Here is a 20,622-nt window from a genome sequence, read left to right on the forward strand (position 1 = left end):
TGTTTTCACACTTGATAGTGTGCAAATAGACACAAAATGGATGTTACACATCTATGTTACTGTCGTTTAAATTACAAGTGTACTACACTGAGCAATAACTTTTTATTAATAAACTTTTTTTGAAAACAGGTGCAAGCAGAAGCTGGATTTACTCAATAAAACTCAATTAAACAAAAACAAACTTGACTGGGATGTTAATTTCTTTTCCTTCTGATGTACATATTGGTATTTATGTTATTATATAGCAATAACTGTATAATAACAAGGAGCTATATGTAATGGATACACTCAGAGTACAGATAGTTGAGTGATGTGACTTCACAGGAAGGAAGATGAATAAAATCTACTTTTAAAGTCAATAGCTTCTTGGAACTTCTCTTTTCATAGATAATTATAGTCTCTGTGTAATGGAAGAATGCTATATGACACGGATTACATGATTTCAAATAAATGTTGAATTACCATGTCAGACTCCATTATATATATCCATTACATACAAAAATAATACATTGCGTCAGATGTATCCTGTTAAGGTACTACTGTCACAATAACCCTTCCTGATTTCCTCTATTGTTGCATATTTGTAAAACTGAATGGTTTCAGAGTTTTAAACAAAATATAACATTAGACAAAGGGAACCTGAGTAAACACAAAACACCCATATCAACCATGTGAAAAAGTAATTTATTAAACTTAATAAGTGATTGCACCACGTTTACAGTAGCAGCAATGACTGCAACCAAATGCTTCATATAATTTGATATCAGAATTGTTTTAATTCCGACAAATTGGAAGGCTTATAAAACAGTTAAGCATGAACTGCTCATTTCAGGTCCTGCCACAGAATTTCTATTGGGTTCAAGTCAGGACTTTGACTAGGCCACTCCTAAACTTTAACTTTGTTTCTTCTTCTCATTCAGATGGGGACTTGTTTTTTTTTTTTTTTTTTTTTTTACCATTGTCTTGCTGCATAACCCAATTATGCTTCACAGACAAATGACCATTCTCCTTAAGAATTTCCTGGTACAGAGCAGAATTCAGGGTTCCTTCAATAATGCCAAGTCGTACAGGTCCCAAGGCAGCAAAGCACCTCCACACCATCACATAACAACCACCATGTTTGACTTTTAGTATAATGCCCTCACTTTGAAACGCTTTACGACAAACATAATGGGACTTGTGTCATCCATAAATGTCCATTTTTGACTAATCTGTCCATAGAGCATTATCCCAAAAGGCTTGGGGATCATCCAGGTCCTTTATTTTTTATAAATACAAGCCCTGATGTTTCTCTTAGTTAGCAGAGTTTTCCACCTTGCTACTCACCAACGGATCCCATTTTTTCCCAGTCTTTTCTTATTGCAGAGTCATGAACACTGACCTTAACAGAGCCTAGAGAGGTCTGCAGTTCTTTGGATGTTCTTCTGGGATCATTTGTGACTTCTTGGTTGAGTTGTTGGAGCTGAAGAGAAGAAATCGCATTCACAAAATCAATAAAATAAAGGAAAGAAAAAGGAACCAGGTTGACGGTAATGATTTGTTGAATTGTAAGATTTCCAACACTTCAAGTTCATGAATCACAACTGGTTATAATTTTGTGGCTGTGCCACCTTCAAGTAGCAAAAATGGTTTTGTGGTGCATTCACATCAGCAATATGTAATTCAAATATAAATAAGTGGTGTGCACTTAAAGATGAACTTATTGACACGGAGAAGTGAAATATGAAGGTATTTTTGGGGTGAAATTTTTGTTTATTAAACTGTGCAATTCAAAGGCTATATGGTCAATCATAATAATGAATTGTCTTACAACTTGTAAACAATATTACAGAGGGTGTGATACAACTCAACCACATTTAGCATAGGCCACATGTGTGAGTAATTTCTTCTGATCATTTCCGATATTTATGAAAATCTAACTTTACCTTAAAATGCTATAGCGGTACATGAATGAAATTGCAGACCTACATATAGTTTTGTTAGAGGATTGACAAATGTGGCTTCCTTTAAAATGTTGTCAGTGGCAGACCAGGATGATGTTTAGTGGTGCATCTGTTGCGAAGGTGTGCCAAATAAACTAGGAACTTTGATTTCAAAATAAATAAATAAAGATACAGTGTTATCCAAACATGATCCAAACAATCAACAGTTCAGACCATAACAAATCAGAGCACAGCTTAGGCTGCACCTTGTGGTGTCGCACTATAGCCATGACCGTGGAAACAACACGAGACAATGTCTACAATGTATGGGAGAGACAAACAGATGAACCGGCAGACAATTTCCAGTAAACCCGTTCGTGGTGCGTAAACAGCACCGCCCAATTTCCCCCTACTTGTTTGTTCTAAATGAAGTGCGATCTATCGAGCCGGGCTCGATTGACGCTGTCTGCTGATCTGCTACTGCGGCTGGCTCAGAATAACAAGGCAGTTTGCTAATACCGTCTATTGGTAGGCTACTTTCTCACAGATACCTCGCCGAGTGAGCTCCGAACGCCAGCAAGACAGGCAAGCATACAGTACAGCGCAAGTTCCGCAAGACAGCATGGCTTCAGCAGACTTTTACGAGGTATTGTAAAACCTTGGCAAGTGTTATACTTTTTTTAGACGGTAAATGATGGAATTCTGAAATAAAGGTAGGTCACCGTGTGTAGAACACACAGCAGCATAGGCTCTTTAACACCCCAAAAAAACTATGGAACCTTAAGCAATATGAAGACGACCCTTTTCGGGTTTTCCCCTTTTTCTATCTTCAGATACTTTGAATTCGGCTTATATTAAACAGGCCCAGGCAGAATATGAAGACATACACACACACTCTATCAATCAGTCTTAAAAGTCGTAGTAAAGAGGAAACATGACATATGGATACAACAGAGATACAACATAGAGCATACCAAAGACGAGGTGATTTCAGCGTTGAACAAGCCAGAATATGTTTATGCTTCTTAATTTTTCGTGGTGTTTTTTCCTGCACATTCGATGTATTTGCTTTAATATTATTTGTATGTTTTTATTGCATATGCTTGACGTTGCATGTTTGGAAGACAGTTTCTGATTAAAAGTTGGCTTGTTGATTGGTAGTCATTTCGCCCTGCGCAGTTTCCGTCGTTATGATGCAAGGTTCACTTTAACTGAGTACATGTCCGCGTGCTTTTGAATACTGCTGGTTGGAAGATGCTTTATGACGCACAGTACTTACTTTAATTCTGACCTGTAAGAATGATGTCCTGGTGACAATATGTTCGGCGTTTCTTGTATACTGGGTTGAAACACCCACTGTACTCAGCCAACATAGCTTGGAAATGGGTTAACTTAAAACCCATTTCCAAGATATAGGCTATCACTTACAACTTCACAACCAATTCAAGACACTACTCTGTCAGGCAGCACAAATTAAAATTTTAAATTGTTAATGCCAGGGCATGAAGTGAAACAGTTCCTGTTCCTGACGTGAGGTATCCTGTTTGGTTTGTATGAACGTCTGTGGTCTTTAATTCAAGTTGAGAGGAAAACATAGGCTATTTCATGGTGCACCATCTGGGCAACATGATGGTGTGCCATTGTTGTGAATAGCCTGTATCCTGTTTGGTTTGTATGAACGTCTGTGGTCTTTAATTCAAGTTGAGAGGAAAACATAGGCTATTTCATGGTGCACCATCTGGGCAACATGATGGTGTGCCATTGTTGTGAATATCCTGATTGTTTTACAATATATTGCACTTTTTTTTGTTTTTATTACTGTGTTTATTGTAAGCATTGCATTAACATGGTTTACAATAATTCATAAATGGCACACTAGTCTTCCTCCAACTACCCAATTTTTCTTTACATTATCTAATGTCAGAAATGCAGGTGCCGGATATACAAGAAAATAAAGTTGTCAAATTAAAATGCCATTGCTGTTTTTATGACCAATGTTATTGGCTCTACACCAGAAATCATAATCAAGCCTAGAATTCAAAGCCTTCACTTATGGTGAATCACTGGAACCCACATTAGCCTGGATCCATTAAAGATCAAGTTGTCTTCATAGAGAATGTTATTCAGTCACAAAATAAAGGAAGAGGAGTCCAAGATCGTATTAGAGAGGATTTTTCAGTGAGCACTGCCCAGTCATCTCAAAGTAATTGTGTGATGTTTTCCACTGGCTAACACAATACACTTGGGAGAACCATATTTAAACCCCTCTAAAGTATTAGCATTCCTGAATTCTGATGTAGACCCATGATTCATCAGAACAAGAACAAGGAGTCATCTTTTCTTTTTCAAAAGAAGCAGCATCAAGCACTGTATGGAGTGTTTATGCCACAAAAGCACATGGAACTATTTTCCAGTAGGTTCATAATTTGTGCTACGTAACAATGGGTATTGTGCAGTCAGGACATTGCTTTTACGGAACCAAGGTTTCCCAATCTGTGGAAAGATCCTTTTACTCAAGAATGCTTTGAAGAGTCTGCTAGACTTCTGTTACAGAAATTCAGTACACACCAATTATTGGCAAGCACTTAGCACTTCTTTTCTAGGGAGTGGGGGCGGCAACAGGTGGGTAGTTGCCGAGTTACTGAAGTGTTACTGACTAATGTTTAATTGACAAACGAATGTTTAATTTGCTGACTAATGTTTAATTGACTAGCTATCTGCAAATAATATGTTTTACAACCAGTGTCATTATTTTCAGTGAACTTCATTGATTACAATTTTGGATTTTTGCAGTTAAATTCAATACGTATTCACCAGTCGCTCAGGGGTATTTATGTCCACTGTGAAAATAAACTCGCCAGTTCCCACTTTATGTTCCTAATAACAGAAAACCAATGTGACAAGACAGAAAGAAATAAAATTCACATTGAAATAAAAGAGAAACATGTACATTTAGGAAATAAATACTCACTGATTATTAAACAATTTTGATTATTAAATAGTTTAAAGTAAATACAATAAGACTGCAAAACCCTTAAATTAATCAAATGCAGGGATGAGCATTGCAAAAGTTACAAAAATGAATGGTTTGTTTGGTAAAGCAATGCTGAATGGCTGAACTCCAAATAAATCAATAAGGGCTTAAAATGGGTCAGTAAATATTGGCAGAGTTTTAAATCTGTGAGGTTAGCCCATCATAAAAACCTAAGCAATGTCAGACTATGATGAGCGCATGGGGAAGAATAGTATACTAGTTTCAATGCTGCCATCCCATTTATCCTGCGAAAGCTCTTCACTAAGCTTGGTGTTTTTTCGATTCTTAAGGTCATATGGGAGGTTATTCATGACTTCAAACCTCCAAATGATGTTTAATTTGCATTCAGTTGCGATTACTGAACCAAATCTATTCTGCTTCTTTGAGGAATATATAGGAAGGACATAATGCCTAATTTGTAGGAATAAAATTAAATTATTATTTGGTAGATTGTGTTTTGTGACAATTGGAGAAATATCCAAATTTATTTTAAGAAATAAATCTGTTGCAGCCTTTATTGTGCTAACAGTGAACATTGGGGTGGGGGTACTGTTTTTTATTTATCAGATTAGGTTCATGTCATTTTTAAAATTTAGTTTTATTTCTCATAACAGAAGGCCCCATTTAAAATATATATTGCCAGGAAGCATTTGCCCCCTTCCTGATTTCCTCTATTAATTCATATTTGTTACATTGAATGGTTCATTCTTGAAAACCTATCAATTGAATTAAAGCAGTTCTGCAAAGAAGGATGGGATAAAATTCCTCCCCAGCGATATGAAATACTGATATTACATTATAGAAAGCGTTTGGTTTAAGTTATTGCTGCTCAAGGTGGTGCAACCAGTAAAAGTTTGCGGGAGCAATTACTTCTTCACATGATATTGATACGATGTTGATATCCTTTTCAGGTTTGCCAGAAAAATTGTTTGCTTTGCATCGCAACATTTATAACTTCCTTTGAGAATTAAATGACTTGAATAGCTATTGAGGCAGCTATTGAGGTTAGGAATGTCAGTGATTCTTAGCCGTTGAGATTTTGTTTGTCAAAAACTGGAGTCACAATTAATTTTGCTGACGCTCTCTTTTCTTCAAATCTCTGCGACAGGTGGAGAAAATAGTGGACAGGCGGAAAACCAAAAAGGGGAAGTGGGAGTACCTGATCCGGTGGAAAGGCTACGGACGCAGCGAGGACACCTGGGAGCCCGAGCACCACCTGCTGCACTGCGAGGAGTTCATCGACCGCTTCAACGCCCTGCACCTGCACAGGCACCGGCGCTCCAAGCAGGGCCGGCACGGCTGCCGGGCGGGCCCGCCCCTCTTCGGCCACGCGGGGGACAGCCAGGCGGTGAGGGCCCGCTGGGAGCCGCAGAAGAAGAAACGGGCTAGTGCTAGTGCTAGCGCTAGCGCCGCGGCGTCGCAGAAACAGAGAAAGGCCCCGGTCGCCAAGCAGGCCGCGGCCGCGGACAAGGCGGCCAAGCCCGCGGCGTACGGGGGCACGCGCGGAGACCTGCAGTTCCTGTCCTTCAGGAGGCCGCACAACGGATTACAAAATGGGGTCCTGGATCCTATGCGCTACAGGAATGCCACCAAAGTGCACAAAATCCCCTCCAGTGGAAGAGCAGATGAAATTTTGGGGGACATTGACGTGAGAGAGGCTCCCATCATGAATGAATTAGGTATGGTCTTTGTTTTTTTCTCTCTTTCTCTCATATTACTTTACAGTGCTGTGGAAAAGTATTCGCCACCTTCCTGATTCCCTCTTGTTTTGCTTATTTGTTTCACTGAATGGTTTCAATTCTCTTGACAAAATGTATTATTAGACCAACGGAACCTGAGTAAATCGTAGTGGTAATTTCCCACTCAGCCTTAACATATGAATTTTTCAAAGGCAGAATAACACATTTAAATTGACAAACTGAATGCTTTCTCTTTGTATTTTGATTTATATTTACTGCACATTTTAAAGCAGAAGATGGTAACAATAAACAGTAGTAAAACCAAAGAATTAATATTTCCCACCACTAGAGGGCCATAGTATTTCTTGATCATTGTCTTCAAAATTCATTAAAGCTTCTGTTGCTCTTTAATGTAGAAGGTACAACATGATTACATTAACATTTTGCGCGTACACCACTGCGTGCACAACAACCACAGTAGCAAACCAAGAGAGTGCAGTCTAAAGAAGTCTAAAGTGATTATTGTGCATTGTGTTTTTCGCAAAAAAAATGATCTTTTTAGACATCACTTGCTAATGTTATAAAATGTAATATGCAGAATTGTTTGTTTTAGTCAAAAAAGAATACAGTGCAATTACTCTAAACAGTTACAAAGTGCTTGTTTTAGGACAAAAATACCTACCAAGTACCTGCTAAATGCTTGTGCATATACACACAGCAGTGATGTTAATCCATTGAAACTTTGTGTTCAGCCTGAAAACATATTTTTATATGCATGCTATAGTTGCATTATGTATGTATGCACATACAGTATGTGGCTTCACAGATTAAATGCAGAGTAATAACGTTGAATGGTTAGTTTTAGCCAAATGTAGCTAATAACTATGGCAGTGACACCAAACAACCACAAGATGGCAGTATCACAACACAAATGAAGAACATACTTACACTGGGTCGGTAATAGATCATTCACAGACATACAAGTGATGTAAATTTGTTGTGTCTTTATGTATTCAGCTTGACAATGGGTATTTATATAGTATGATTACAAATGCACATCAAAGACCTAGGCCTATAAGATGTCAGCCTAAGACCTAAAATTGAGTATGTTACTAAGCATGGTCAACGTGTGTACATATACATAAAAATGCAGTTGGTCATGGTCACGGGAGGTGCTGGAGCCTATCCCAGTATGCAATGGGTGAGAGGCAGGAACACACCCTAGACAGTTTGTCAGTCCATCCGTTTGTGGGTTGTTTTCATACTGCACTTTCCGACTTAGAGGGCTGTTTGTGCACATGATATTTCTGCTGCAAAGGGACCAGAATATGAATGTGCCTACTTCCTTCTCATATTATGTTTTAAAACAGGGTCTGCCCTTTCAAATGGTGGACTTAATTTGCCCTCAGTGAAACGGAAACTGGTGGGGGAGAACGGCTACGTATTTGACAAGAGACTGAGGTACAATGTTCGACAGAATGAGAGCAACTGTCGATACCGGGACATTGTGGTGAGGAAAGAAGATGGCTTCACACACATACTGCTGTCCAGCCAAACATCTGCCAACAATGCACTCACCCCAGAGGTAAGGCTGTTTGCTGTAGAGCCATTTCAGTGTCAAGTACAGGTACTGTAGCTCAGACAGGTTTACACAGAACTCTGATTAAAGTGCTGTGTCGGAAATTTAGTTAAAATGAATTTCATTTGTATGAACTGTGACTCTCAAACTATGGAATCGCCAGTTGAGAGCTTTCTCAATGTCTTGAGATTTCAATTTGGTGTGTTGTATCCAATTTTTTAATTTATTTTTTCGTGTGTGTGTGGGGGGTGAGTTATTTTAATTTAATTTATCGATAATGCATCAATAATATTCCTGTAAATGTGCTGGATTTAGCCGGGGAGGCTCATTTTTATCTGTAGATCCTGGGCTGCATGTCTTTTTGGACTTTGATTGCAGAAGATACATTGATTATGTATGTCCAATGATTATGCAATTAATCCACATTAATGTAAGTCACTTTCCTTGCCATCTAATTTAATTCATTCATTGTGGTATCCCAAACTGACGTAGTGAGTTTTGTCACACCCTCATCGCTTGCAGACAGTAACAGCCAGTATGGAAAGGAATGTTATTGAGGCCTGGAAAGTGTACTGTTCCTGTGGGATGAGTTTAAACACCAGGTGGGACAGTGCCTTTCTGGTACTGCTGGTACTAAAAAAAATGGCTGAACTCCATTGTTTTAAAACTCAAATAATATTGGGAAAAAAACTGGAGAACAACTGGAAAATTTTTCTTGCAGTAAAATTGATCATCTTGTGAATTCCTACAAAGTAAGCGTGAAAGCCTGAAATGGTCATTTCACGAAATTCTTACCAAGCCTAAAGTGTCTTACCATTTAAGCCTCCTCACAGTGAGATCTGTGAATCTTGTTTCTGTGGTATAATAAATGAGTCATACCTGAGAGGGGGTTTCTAATTACACATTTGCTGTGCTTGCATGGTGTTACTATGCAAAACAGGGCGAAGTAACTGCAGCACAGATGTAGTTCACATCTGAATTCTCTTTCATGTTTCTTAATGCATCTCAGCACAAAGGAAGACTACATTTTTATTTAGAAAGGCTAAAATTGGAGTGAAATCTCCATAGGCCATGGTCAGATACGTATCAACACTAATGGACACGTGTTCTCTTTTTTAAAATAATCCAGTATTCAATTTTACTGACTGTAACTGGTGGAAATGTTTGCAGTGCACATTGGTAACCCTTATTTGAATTCATTGGCTGTTCATAGATGCAAGGATTTCAGATATTTGAGCAAGGTCTGGTTCTCTGTTCAAAATGCAGAGTAGTAATAAAATGTGTGCCTACACAGCTCAGCTCTGTTTGCCAGGCATGTTACTTTAGAAAGCTTATTGCGCAGACCTTAATCACTGCTCTCAATGCCTGCTGTGGGAAACGCTGAAATTCAGAATTGAAGATTATCAAATAAAATATTAAATCAGAGGTTTCATTAACGGTCAGTGATGTTTGTGTTCTTTAAATCATATCCTGTATGGCAGGTAAATAGCAGAATCTGAAATCAGTCCACGGCATCACATTTCACGTTGACTTTGTTAACTTCCATTAGTTCATTCACAACATAATTAGTGCTGTGCATTTTAAAAAGCATACTGTCAATTTATTCCTCAGTCATAGGAACACACAGGTCACGACAGCCCTCTTATTGTGGCTGTGACTGTGTTACTGTCTGAAAGGCACTTTGCATTCCCAGCCCTTAATTGATATTGATATTATGTACTGTCTTCGTAGGTCATGGATATCATTGATCCTGGTGGCTCTTATGTGAGCACACTGCACGACAGTCACATATCATGGGATGTAGAAGCAGGCCCTCAGTAACCTTACCTTTAAATGATGATTACTTTCAACCTGTTTCCGTTTCCAATTATTATCAATCAAGCAATTAATTAAACGAATAACGATAAAATATAGCTATTTATTTTGTGTGGGATAGTCTTTGTCTTTGAGCAATAAAATTGTGTAGCATTTAAATACAGTGTACATTTCTTGGATTTTGGATCTGCAGAAAATGTTAAACTGAGTTTGTGGTGTCTGATTAAATTAGGTCATAGGAAACAATCAAATTGTAACAGATGACAGTAAGCTTCGGTAGTGCACGTTAGAAACTTAAACTTGAATGCGTATGTGTTATCGTTTTTGTGGAATATAATAAATGGGTGTCTGTCCCGCTGAAAAGGAGTGGGGATTTATGACGGCACTCTGGTTGAGAGACCCCGTTTTTTAGTCCCTCCCCTCCCTTCGTCTCATTGGTCCACAGATAATGAAGGAGGTGTGCCGAGCCTTGGGGAACGCGGCGGTGGACAGCAGCAAGCTGCTCCTCCTCAGCGCGGTGGGCGGGGTCTTCTGCAGTGGGCTGGACCGCACCTACCTCATTGGGCGGCTGTCTAAGGACCGGAGGAAAGAGAGCTGCAGGATCACTGAGACCATACGGTAACGAAGCCCCGCCCTCTCTGCGCGTGTCCGTACTCCGGTTCTCCAGTACAGGCTGCCCTGCTTCAGGGAGCAGTAAAAGCTCATCATGGTGGAAAACCATATCTTTGTTCTTAAGGTGTTTTAGAGACAACAGCCTTTTATAACTGTTGTTTCTGGTAGACTTTTGACTTGGCCCTCAGTTTGCGACAGGAAGAGTTTTATTGAAAACAATATTGCGTTTGTCCAAAAAAATAAAGGAGAATTTTACCTTACCTGTGAAAAAATGCATTTAGGCTCAAGGTTAAACCAGGATGAGAACGCAGGATAGCGTTTTGGTTTGATAGGAGTTTATGCGAACCCAAGAATCCAGGAGAGGTGAGATAAGGGCAATCCTAGGCTCTCTCTGATGTGTGGTAAATACATACACCCCCCCCCCCCCACGCCATTGGCTCTTCTATGAGTGCACCCATTCATAGAGCAAAAAACTTTTGCTTCCTTTGTGATGGAGAATGTGGGCGGACATAATTGCATACCGTCAACCCAGCGAAGGCAATCTTCCACTCTTCTTGATGGAGTCCTTTGTCTTACTTTCAAAGAGAATTAGCAAAAAATGCTTCTTTTCCTATGAATTTTTCAGAATGTTATGCGTACCTTTAATTTGTTTGGACACTGTTTGGTCCCAACATGTCTGCCTGATCAAGACAAACAAAGACAGAAGAGTGTAATCTGTCCTTTGTTCCTTCTCATATCTTATTAAGAGATACTACTTCTCATTAAAATTGCTACTTTTTGGTCTGCTCCTTACAGTCACCTTCTGTGATAGACTGTGTGTGGAAATGTTCTGTTTGTAGTAGACTGTGTGTGGAAATGGGTCTCTCTGTAATAGACTGTGTGGCAATGGTCTCTCTGTAATAGACTGTGTGTGGAAAAGTTCTGTCTGTAGTAGACTGTGTGTGGAAATGTTCTGTCTGTAATAGACTGTGTGTGGAAATGTTCTGTCTGTAGTAGACTGTGTGTGGAACGCCTCTGTCTGTAATAGACTGTGTGTGGAATGGTTCTGTCTGTAGTAGACTGTGTGTGGAACGCCTCTGTCTGTAGTAGAATGTGTGTGTGTGGAACGGTTTTCTCTGTAGACCGTGAGTGGAAATGTTCTGTCTGTAGACTGTGTGTGGAATGGTTCTGTCTGTAGACTGTGTATGGAATGGTTCTGTCTGTAGACTGTGTGTGAAATGGTTCTGTCTGTAGTAGACTGTGTGTGGGCAGCACTTCTTCAGGCAGTGCACAGGCACAGTATGCCGGTCTGTGTCAGGCCACGCAGCAGATTAGCACTGCCGTGGCACGCCTGCCTCCTCAGCCTCTTCCCAAGCTACTGTGTGTAGTTATACAGAGGGAAGAACACAGCAAGCGCTCTTCACCCTAATCAGCCGCTCATTACAATACATTTGCATTTAAAGCCATCTCGCTCGTTATGTGAAGACGGCGGGACTCCAACAAGGGAGTGAGAACGGCGGTGACATTTCCATCCAAAACTAAATTAACTCCTTTCCCTGCTGCTTTTTTTTGTGCCTGTACATATCTATGAAAATTAAGGAATGACAGGTTAAACAGGGGATTATCAGGCTAAGGAGCATTTGCTTTTTGTGTGTGTGTGCGATTGCAGGGACTTTGTGAAAGCGTTCATTCAGTTTAAGAAGCCCATCGTGGTGGCGATCAACGGGCCGGCTCTGGGGCTGGGAGCCTCCATCCTTCCCCTGTGTGACGTGGTGTGGGCCAGCGAGAAAGCCTGGTTCCAGACGCCCTGCGCCACCGTGCGCCTGACGCCCGTCGGGTGCGCCTCCTACACCTTCCCCCAGATACTGGGCGTGGCCCTGGTGAGTGACGGCTTCGTTACAGCGTACGACACGCCACCCAAGGGCCTGGCGCCAGCTCACTTCCTGCTGTCTCGTGTTTCTGCATCACTGAAATAATATGATGTAATGTTCCCACAATTTCATGGGTGGTGCCGTTATCACATTATATTCTGTGGATATTATGTCACATTATCCACAGTGTCGTGAAAAGGTGTTTGCCCCTTTATGATATCAGATGGTTATCGGAAGCATAGAGCTGCAGTTATTGCTGCTAAAGATCAACCATTTAAAAAATGTGTTTTGTGTTTACTCTGTTTCCCTTTGTCTGATATTACGTTTTGTCGAAAGATCTGAAACCATTCTGTGAGACAAACCTGCAAAATAGAGGAAATCAAGAAGGGGGAAAATACTTATTCACGGCACTGTATATGTGATGAAGAAATATTACACTCTGAAGCTACAGTTTGTTTTAATTTGACAGTTCAATGACAGTAATGGTAGTTTTATTTTTGGCATCTTGTGAGTCTAGGTTTTATGAACTACCTTTTGTTATTTTAACCATGTTTTCTCCCTGTGCACTGGCGAAGACTTCATATCAGATTAGATCAGATTAGTGCCAGATTAGTACTCTTTCCATGGTATCCATGCCAGACGGTGTTGTCCATCCACACTCCAGAGGGCTAAAATCAAATGAGGTCAATTTAATCTGTGACATGGATGTAACAGAAATGTAATGAGGGATCTATCACAGTAAATAAAAAAGGAAACAAGGGGTGTCATAATGAGATCAGCCACTCTGCAGCCCATGCAGAGATTTTTTTTATCCACGATTTTTGCTTTTATCCTGATCTGGAATGACCAGTCGTATTTTTTGGTCTTTCCCAATACTTTAATGCCCTTTGTCAGCTGGGGAGAGCATAGACGGCCGTGCACTTTGGCAAACACATTCAGAAAGCTGTTTCTTAATTCTGTTCTGCAGTCCACTGTGGGACTTATGCAGCTGGCACAGGTACACTGCAGATAACTTATAAACAAAAGGAGGCACTGAAGCATAGTGAACCAGAGAATACACTGCAAATGGAAACCATCACTGGATGCTGCTGAGGCCAGTGGTTCACTTGCCTATATGGTTCAGTCACAGTCCATCCACAGTCCTTCCAGATGGGCGGGGCATACCACTGCACTCAGAACAGGTGCTTTACCTGGATGCGCCACCAGGTTGGCCCTTTATGAAGATAGCCGTACTGGCAGATTTGTTCAGAGCCAAGCAGATTTTACAAAAATGAGCAGATCAGGTTAAGATAGTGCCAGTAGGGCCTCTATTGTCATGCTGGTTTGGTCTTGACCTTTTATCGTGCGATGAAATATCACAGTGGTGTTCTTTACCCTTCTTTACCAGAGAAGTGCTTGTTTTCACTGAGAAAAATGCAATGTTTACATCCCAGACAGGGAAGCTGATTATTCAGCACACCTGGTAGACAGAGTCATGAGGCAAACGAACAGCCTTGTGACAGAGCTTAATGGGCTCTGAAGTTGTTAGGATGTTAGTTTGTGCGTGTACTGTAATGGCCTGTGTGTGTGTGTGTGTGTGTGCTGGGGAAGCAGTATTGTGGGTGCTAATGGAATTTTATACTCAGATATTTTTGTATAAAGTTATGATGGCACTTACTTTACAATGCTATCGGTCGTTGAAAGGTACGAGTGTGACACACACTGTCTCCTCCTCACCGTGGCAGGCTAATGAGATGCTGTTCTGTGGGAGGAAGCTCACGGCACAGGAGGCGTGCGGTCGGGGACTAGTGTCCCAGGTCTTCTGGCCGTCCACCTTCAGCCAGGAAGTGATGCTGCGTGTGAAGGAAATGGCCACCTGCAGTGCTGTGGTAGGATCTCCTTACGAAAACATTAGAAGAATTGTGAATTTTTTTTCTCAGTTGGAGTGCATACTATTAGGGCAGTCAGTTATTCTGTGTGAAAAATTGCTAGATCAGTTCTGTCTCAAATCTAATGAAAGTATCTGTATCTTGTTACATAAATAAATAATATAATTTAGGTCTGATCATCATAAGCTTGGGTACAGTAAGTTTCCAAGGTCAAGGACAATGTTTTCAAGGAGTTACATTTTCTGTACAGAATGTGGTGGAAGGGCTTTGGTAAGAAAATACGCCTGACTGCTTTTTTTACCTGACGTAGTCCGTCCTGTCTTTTTCTCCCCTGGGTAGGTTTTGGAGGAGTCGAAGGGCCTGGTGCGGAGCTTCCTGAAGTCGCTGCTGGAGGAGGTGAACGAGAGGGAGTGCCAGATGCTGCGGCAGCTGTGGAGCTCCACCAAAGGCCTGGACTCGCTCTTCAGCTGCCTGCAGGACAAGATACACGAAGGCTGAGTGCCCTTTGCCGGCAGTCACGATGCCCTCTGGGGCGTCGCCGTGGCAAACACTGTTCCGATAGACCTCACTGGATCGTCCCTGTGACAGGCTTGTGCCCCATAGGAAGCAGAGGCGGGCAGTCATGTGACATAAGTGTGCCGTTTCCATGGAACCTGTCCTGAGGGTGCGTCATTTTTCGTCGCCCCCGGTTCCCGTCCTGACGGCTCGCTTGTGAGGACCTCTGATGTTACATTCCACCAGAGTGGAGATTTTATTGTTACACTGTAGCTTTATTTATTCGATGAAAAAGACATCAGGATAATTCATATTCCCAAATGACAAAAAAAATTGTTTACTAAGAGACACATTTATGTTGGTTTGTTGTTTTTTTTGTACTAGATGCTGTGAGGTCCTATATGTTTTGGAAACCAAAGCTTTCCTGGGAAATGTCATAATCTTTTTTATGCTTTTCCCCCTTTTTCTCCCCAATTTGTAATGCCCAAATATGTACATGCTGCGACGCTCATATCGCACCCTCCGTTGTCTGATTGGGAGAGAGTGCATACAATCCGGTGCTCTCCTCCAAAGCGTGTGATGTCAGCTGCTGCTTCTTATCATTGGGTTCATGTAGACATCAGACAGTTGGAGGACGATTCTTTACGTGCAGCTCAACAGCCAAACTCGATTGACCTGCGGGAGTTAGCTGGTGCATGATGACATGCTATCACCCCAGCATTCCCTCCCTGGGCGACGCCAGAGCCAATGGTGCACTGTCCTGTGGCACTGCCAGCCACAGTTGGCACTGGCATGGTCCGGATTCATTAGCCCATCCATGCACTAGAACAGTGCCTTGACAGGATGAGCCACCCAGCAGCTCCCAGTCTTACTCTGATCAAGAAACATTCCTCTGCTATATAAGAAAGGGCAAAATGTTTACTGATGTGTGTTCCAGTCATGTGACAATGAATTAATTTATGAATTATATGTGGTTCATTAAGGACCATATTTTTTTATGAACAAGTACACAGTAGGAGCAGTGTAAAATTAAGGCCATGAGTGAGAAGAAGGTAGGGTAGAATAAAGGTCCCGGCCTGTGATCAAAATCCCACTAGGCTGTACAGGAGCATCATGCTGTTTCTCAGTGTTACAGTTGAATGCACCTTTAATATAAATAAATGGAAAATTACTGCTTAATCTAGTGTGTATTTGAACTGTAAATAACATTGACGGGTATATTTGCCATATTTACCAAGCATAATTACCATGTAATGAGCACTGTTCACTTCCAACTACCTAAAATGGAGATGTTACTGCATCCTAAAAAAGAATATGCGGGTTTTAATGAGGAAAGCGGGACAGAGTGCAGTGATGTTTATTCTTTATATTCTGTGTGTTTAGCAAAGGCTTCTGCAGGATCTCAAGTCCCAGTCTCTCTCTCTCTCTCTCCCTCCCTCTCTTTCTCTCTCTCTCTCTCTCCCTCCCTCTCTTTCTCTCTCTCTCTCTCTCTCTCCCCCCGTCTCTTGCGAGACTGGTTGCACAACATACTGAGGTATTTAAAGAGCCAAACAAGAATGGATATCTAATGACCATTGACATTGAGGGAGTAGTAGAACCTTGCTGCACCTGTCCCATCATCCACTCCACCCCTCTCTCTCTCTCTCTCTCTCTCTCTCTCTCTCTCATGTATGTGTGTACTTTGTTGGAGCAGTCAAAGATTGGGCTGTTTGTAATCTCAGAATGATGATGTGTAAAATGCTTGGCTGGTATAAGAACAAATTCCTGTGTAATTTCTTGTTCATTTTTTTTGCCTTTCTTCATGTTCACTGTTCACATTAAGACCAACACTCCATAGTGTCCCTTCATGGCAGGCTCAGAAGTATGAATTTTTTAGTGGTCTAAGAAGCAACCAGTCAGCTTCAGGGTCAGGGTCACGCCTTTCAAGATGCGAATTACTTGTTTTTCCTTTGAAAGAGTAATTCCCCCCGGAGACTTCTTTGGAAGTATTACATTCCCAAATTGTGCTGCGGGAAAATTGGACCTAATCATGCTGCTACCCTGTGACCCATGATTGAGGAATCCTGGAATAGTTTGATCTGTTGTGGAAATGACGAGGACTCTTGTTGTAAATAGGATTACAGCTGGGCTTGTCCTGAGTTGGAATTACAGATAGATGTTCATTTGAATTAAGTTACCCATATGCTGTGAAAAAGATACACATTTGCAGAAGAAAGGCAATTGAATTTCTCATAAATGGATTTGCTCAGTTTTGTTTTTGTAATGATGAAGCCCTTGATTAAAATGAGTTTGCAAACTACAGCAAATGACTGCTGAAGTGCAGTTTTTTTTTTTGCATAGAAATTAATGAATTATTTTTCACCTTTCCAACTGGCAACTAAGAATCCTGCCTGATGTATTCTATTTGTGTGCAATGTTCACATACAAAACATATTTATTCTATTTATTTATTTGATTTAAACAAACGTGTACAGTAAAACAAAGAAATGCATCTTATTCTGTACAGTGAAGAGAATGAAGCTATCAGAATGTTTTGAAATGCTATTTTCATAAGATACTTTATGTTAGTGTGGATATGTTAATGCTTGTTTTCTTTGAATTCATTTTCCCCCTTTCTGATAGTTAGACTTTGAGGGGCCTTTGCAGAATCTTAATGTGAATTATTTTTTTTAACTTAATAATGTTGATTTGTGAATATATAATTGACTTACTGGCATTCAGTAAGATAAATAATGGAGTCTGCTCCACCTGCATATTGTAGTTCCTGCTGGTCAACTGAAATGTTGTAAATCTTCAGTCATTAAATATTTAGTCTCTGGAAGTAGATCTTCCTCTCTTTATGGTAAATGTAAATATGAACTATATTGAATGGCAAAGATGTGACTTATTGTATGTAATTTGTAATTACATTGCGTAAGTTCAAATAATTATTGTATTATATATTCAGGTTTTTTTTCCAGAATACTCGATTCACTGTAACTTTTGTTAATAGGCTGTTTGTTCTTTTCTATTTGTGAATCAGTGGTGGATATAATGTTGAACTGCATGTAGTGACAGACTCAGAAAGTAAATGTTTATAAATATGGTGATATATATATATATATATATTGTTTTATACAACTTTACTATGTTATAGTTTCGTAACCATATTTTTAAAAATACAGCCTAGACGAAATTGAATGTTATGTAGGCAGTTGTTCCTGTATGCATGCATGCACTTTTTGTTTTAGATAAATGTGCTATCTAAATAAAATATGTTTTCTGGATATTACTTTTGTATTGCTAAAGGAAGTAACATTGGTATTATTGTCCGGTTAATTAACTTTTTTTAAATTAGATTCCAGGCCAATGTTCAACTGTTCTTTGTAGGTAGGGGAGTGCAGTCTATGTTTCATTATGAACATGTGATAATTTAGAGTGTTCGTTATACTGCGAATACTGGAAATGCACTTGCTCTGGAAATGTACTTGAATATCATATTACGTATTTCTGTTTATTTTTCTGAAATTGTATTTGTTTGAATAATTTTACAGTACAATTCTGGCCCATAGCCAAAACACAGGATTAGTTTGAACACAGAATAATGCTTTAATACTGAAGGAATGCTTTCATTTTGAATGGAGAGTATTATATGCAAACATTTCTACATTATTCTGTCGACCATGTGAGAGTAGTTCAGTCCTCATACTTTGGGATTTATTCTTAAATTTCAGCAGTTAATTTCAGCAGCACAACCAACTGCAAAGTAATAGGATTGAATAGACTCTAATATGTCTTACAACTGGTCTCTGTATTTTGCACATTACTGTATATGCTTGTGTCTTCTGAAAAATTAATGAAGAAAGTGCCATCTGTGTATAGTAATTAATTTTAGTTTCATATCTTTTTTGCTGAAATATTCTATGTGGGGGCCAGTGAGCTGTATTTCAAAGAAATAGGCCAGGAAGATTAAGTGTTTTTGCTTGACGGGCTGGCAAAAGGGAAGGTTTTATTTACAATGTTATCATTTCATGCAGCAATTTCATATGCATTTGCAGTCCAGCTATACTTTTAAGTGAAAGAAAGTTGGTTACAACAGACACACTATACTGTTTGCATTCATGTAAGATTGATTATAACTCTTCCCCAATTTGAATACAGTTCTAATGATTTTCAGTTTTTATTTTGCTTTACTGGTATGTTTTTTTTTAATGAATTGAATGTCTACGTTCATGTTCAAACAAAAGAAAAGTGAATTTATGGATTTTCTTTACTTTATAGCCCCCGATATCTTTTAAAGCAGTGCTATGTTCTTCATGTATTAAAGATTAATTTGCCACCAACATCTTTCTCATAAATCATTTCTTCCAGTTTTCCTACTGTTATGATATAACTGAGGATGTCCTGTGGGGATAAACTGAAATTTAAAAAAGCAATGAGAAAAAATATGTGCTGCCCCAATGTAGAGGGCTCATTTTCCTCTTGCAGGACTTGGTTTCTGCTGTGTCCTATTAGGTTAAATTTGCTAATGATGAATAAAATATTCTATGATAAATATTTGAAAAGAAGGTATATATAGATTCAGTAAATGTTGTAATGTTGTAAAGACAGAGGTGCCCTTGATTTCCTGAATTTGTGTATGGTTGTTTGTGTGAATATATGTGTGTGTCTGTGTGTGCTTGCGTGAATGAGTGAAAGCCACATCTCTGTATTTTCCTACCATGAGGAACAGCTCATATTTTTTTAAACAGTATATTTGTTATGAGCAACTTTGTCTAGATGAACATATTTCTGGGTGCCTTAGAAGTTGTGTTTTACATGTATGGGAATAAGATGCAGTATTTATACATTGTAGGCAAGTTGCTTTCAATAAAATAGGTAGTTAAAAGTTCTGTTTTTTTGTGCACTTTATTTTCCTATAGGCCTACATGTGTTCCTGGGCTAACATGAATCCTGTTTGTACATTACTTAGGCTGTGGACATTTGGGGTGGGTTCAGTCATGCTCCATGAGTCGACAGGTTTACTCTACCTCTGTGAGTTTGGAGTCAAACTGTACCTCATCAACTCTAATGCTTTTTAGCTCAATGAGACTTCCTGGTAAAAATGAAGGATAAAAAACATCTGGTTCTGCAGTTTTCTCATTTCATAAAACCACTTTTTTAAAAAAAAAAGGAAAGCAGACTGTCCACCCTCCATGGGTGTTTTCCTCCCTGCTCATCTCCAGTGTGTGAGAGCCTCAGCCTGTGACACTGTGCTCTCCTCCCTGCTCATCTCCAGTGTGTGAGAGCCTCAGCCTGTGACACTGTGCTCTCCTCCCTGCTCATCTCCAGTGTGTGAGAGCCTCAGCCTGTGACACTGTGCTGTCCTCCCTGCTCATTTCTAGCCTCAGCCTGTGACACTGTGCTGTCCTCCCTGCTCATTTCTAGCTCAGCCTGTGACACTGTGCTCTCCTCCCTGCTCATTTCTAGCCTCAGCCTGTGACACTGTGCTCTCCTCCCTGCTCATCTCCAGTGTGTGAGAGCCTCAGCCTGTGACACTGTGCTCTCCTCCCTGCTCATCTCCAGTGTGTGAGAGCCTCAGCCTGCCCTGTGACACTGTGCTCTCCTCCCTGCTCATCTCCAGTGTGTGTGAGAGCCTCAGCCTGTGACACTGTGCTCTCACCCCTGCTCATTTCCAGTGTGTGTGAGAGCCTCAGCCTGTGACACTGTGCTGTCCTCCCTGCTCATTTCTAGCCTCAGCCTGTGACACTGTGCTGTCCTCCCTGCTCATTTCTAGCCTCAGCCTGTGA

At 40.2% G+C, this 20,622-nt stretch overlaps 1 protein-coding gene across 2 annotated transcripts; it reads left to right on the forward strand.

The window, feature by feature from the left end:
* The first annotated feature begins 2,384 nt into the window (after positions 1-2,384).
* Positions 2,385-19,176, forward strand: LOC135242000 (chromodomain Y-like protein 2). 2 transcript variants are annotated; one of them, XM_064312854.1, is made up of 7 exons: positions 2,385-2,568; positions 6,065-6,635; positions 8,045-8,220; positions 10,475-10,647; positions 12,290-12,500; positions 14,216-14,359; positions 14,699-19,176. In XM_064312854.1, exons 1-7 carry the CDS (start codon positions 2,545-2,547, stop codon positions 14,855-14,857), a joined length of 1,458 nt encoding a protein of 485 aa, XP_064168924.1. In that variant the 5' UTR covers positions 2,385-2,544; the 3' UTR covers positions 14,858-19,176. The 2 variants fall into 2 exon arrangements, with proteins under 2 accessions (XP_064168924.1, XP_064168923.1); XM_064312853.1 differs by having other exon boundaries at positions 2,387-2,568; positions 8,006-8,220.
* Positions 19,177-20,622: the final 1,446 nt, after the last annotated feature.

This window comes from Anguilla rostrata, chromosome 16 (genome assembly GCF_018555375.3).
Source record: "Anguilla rostrata isolate EN2019 chromosome 16, ASM1855537v3, whole genome shotgun sequence".
In the NCBI taxonomy this organism is placed as follows: domain Eukaryota; kingdom Metazoa; phylum Chordata; class Actinopteri; order Anguilliformes; family Anguillidae; genus Anguilla; species Anguilla rostrata.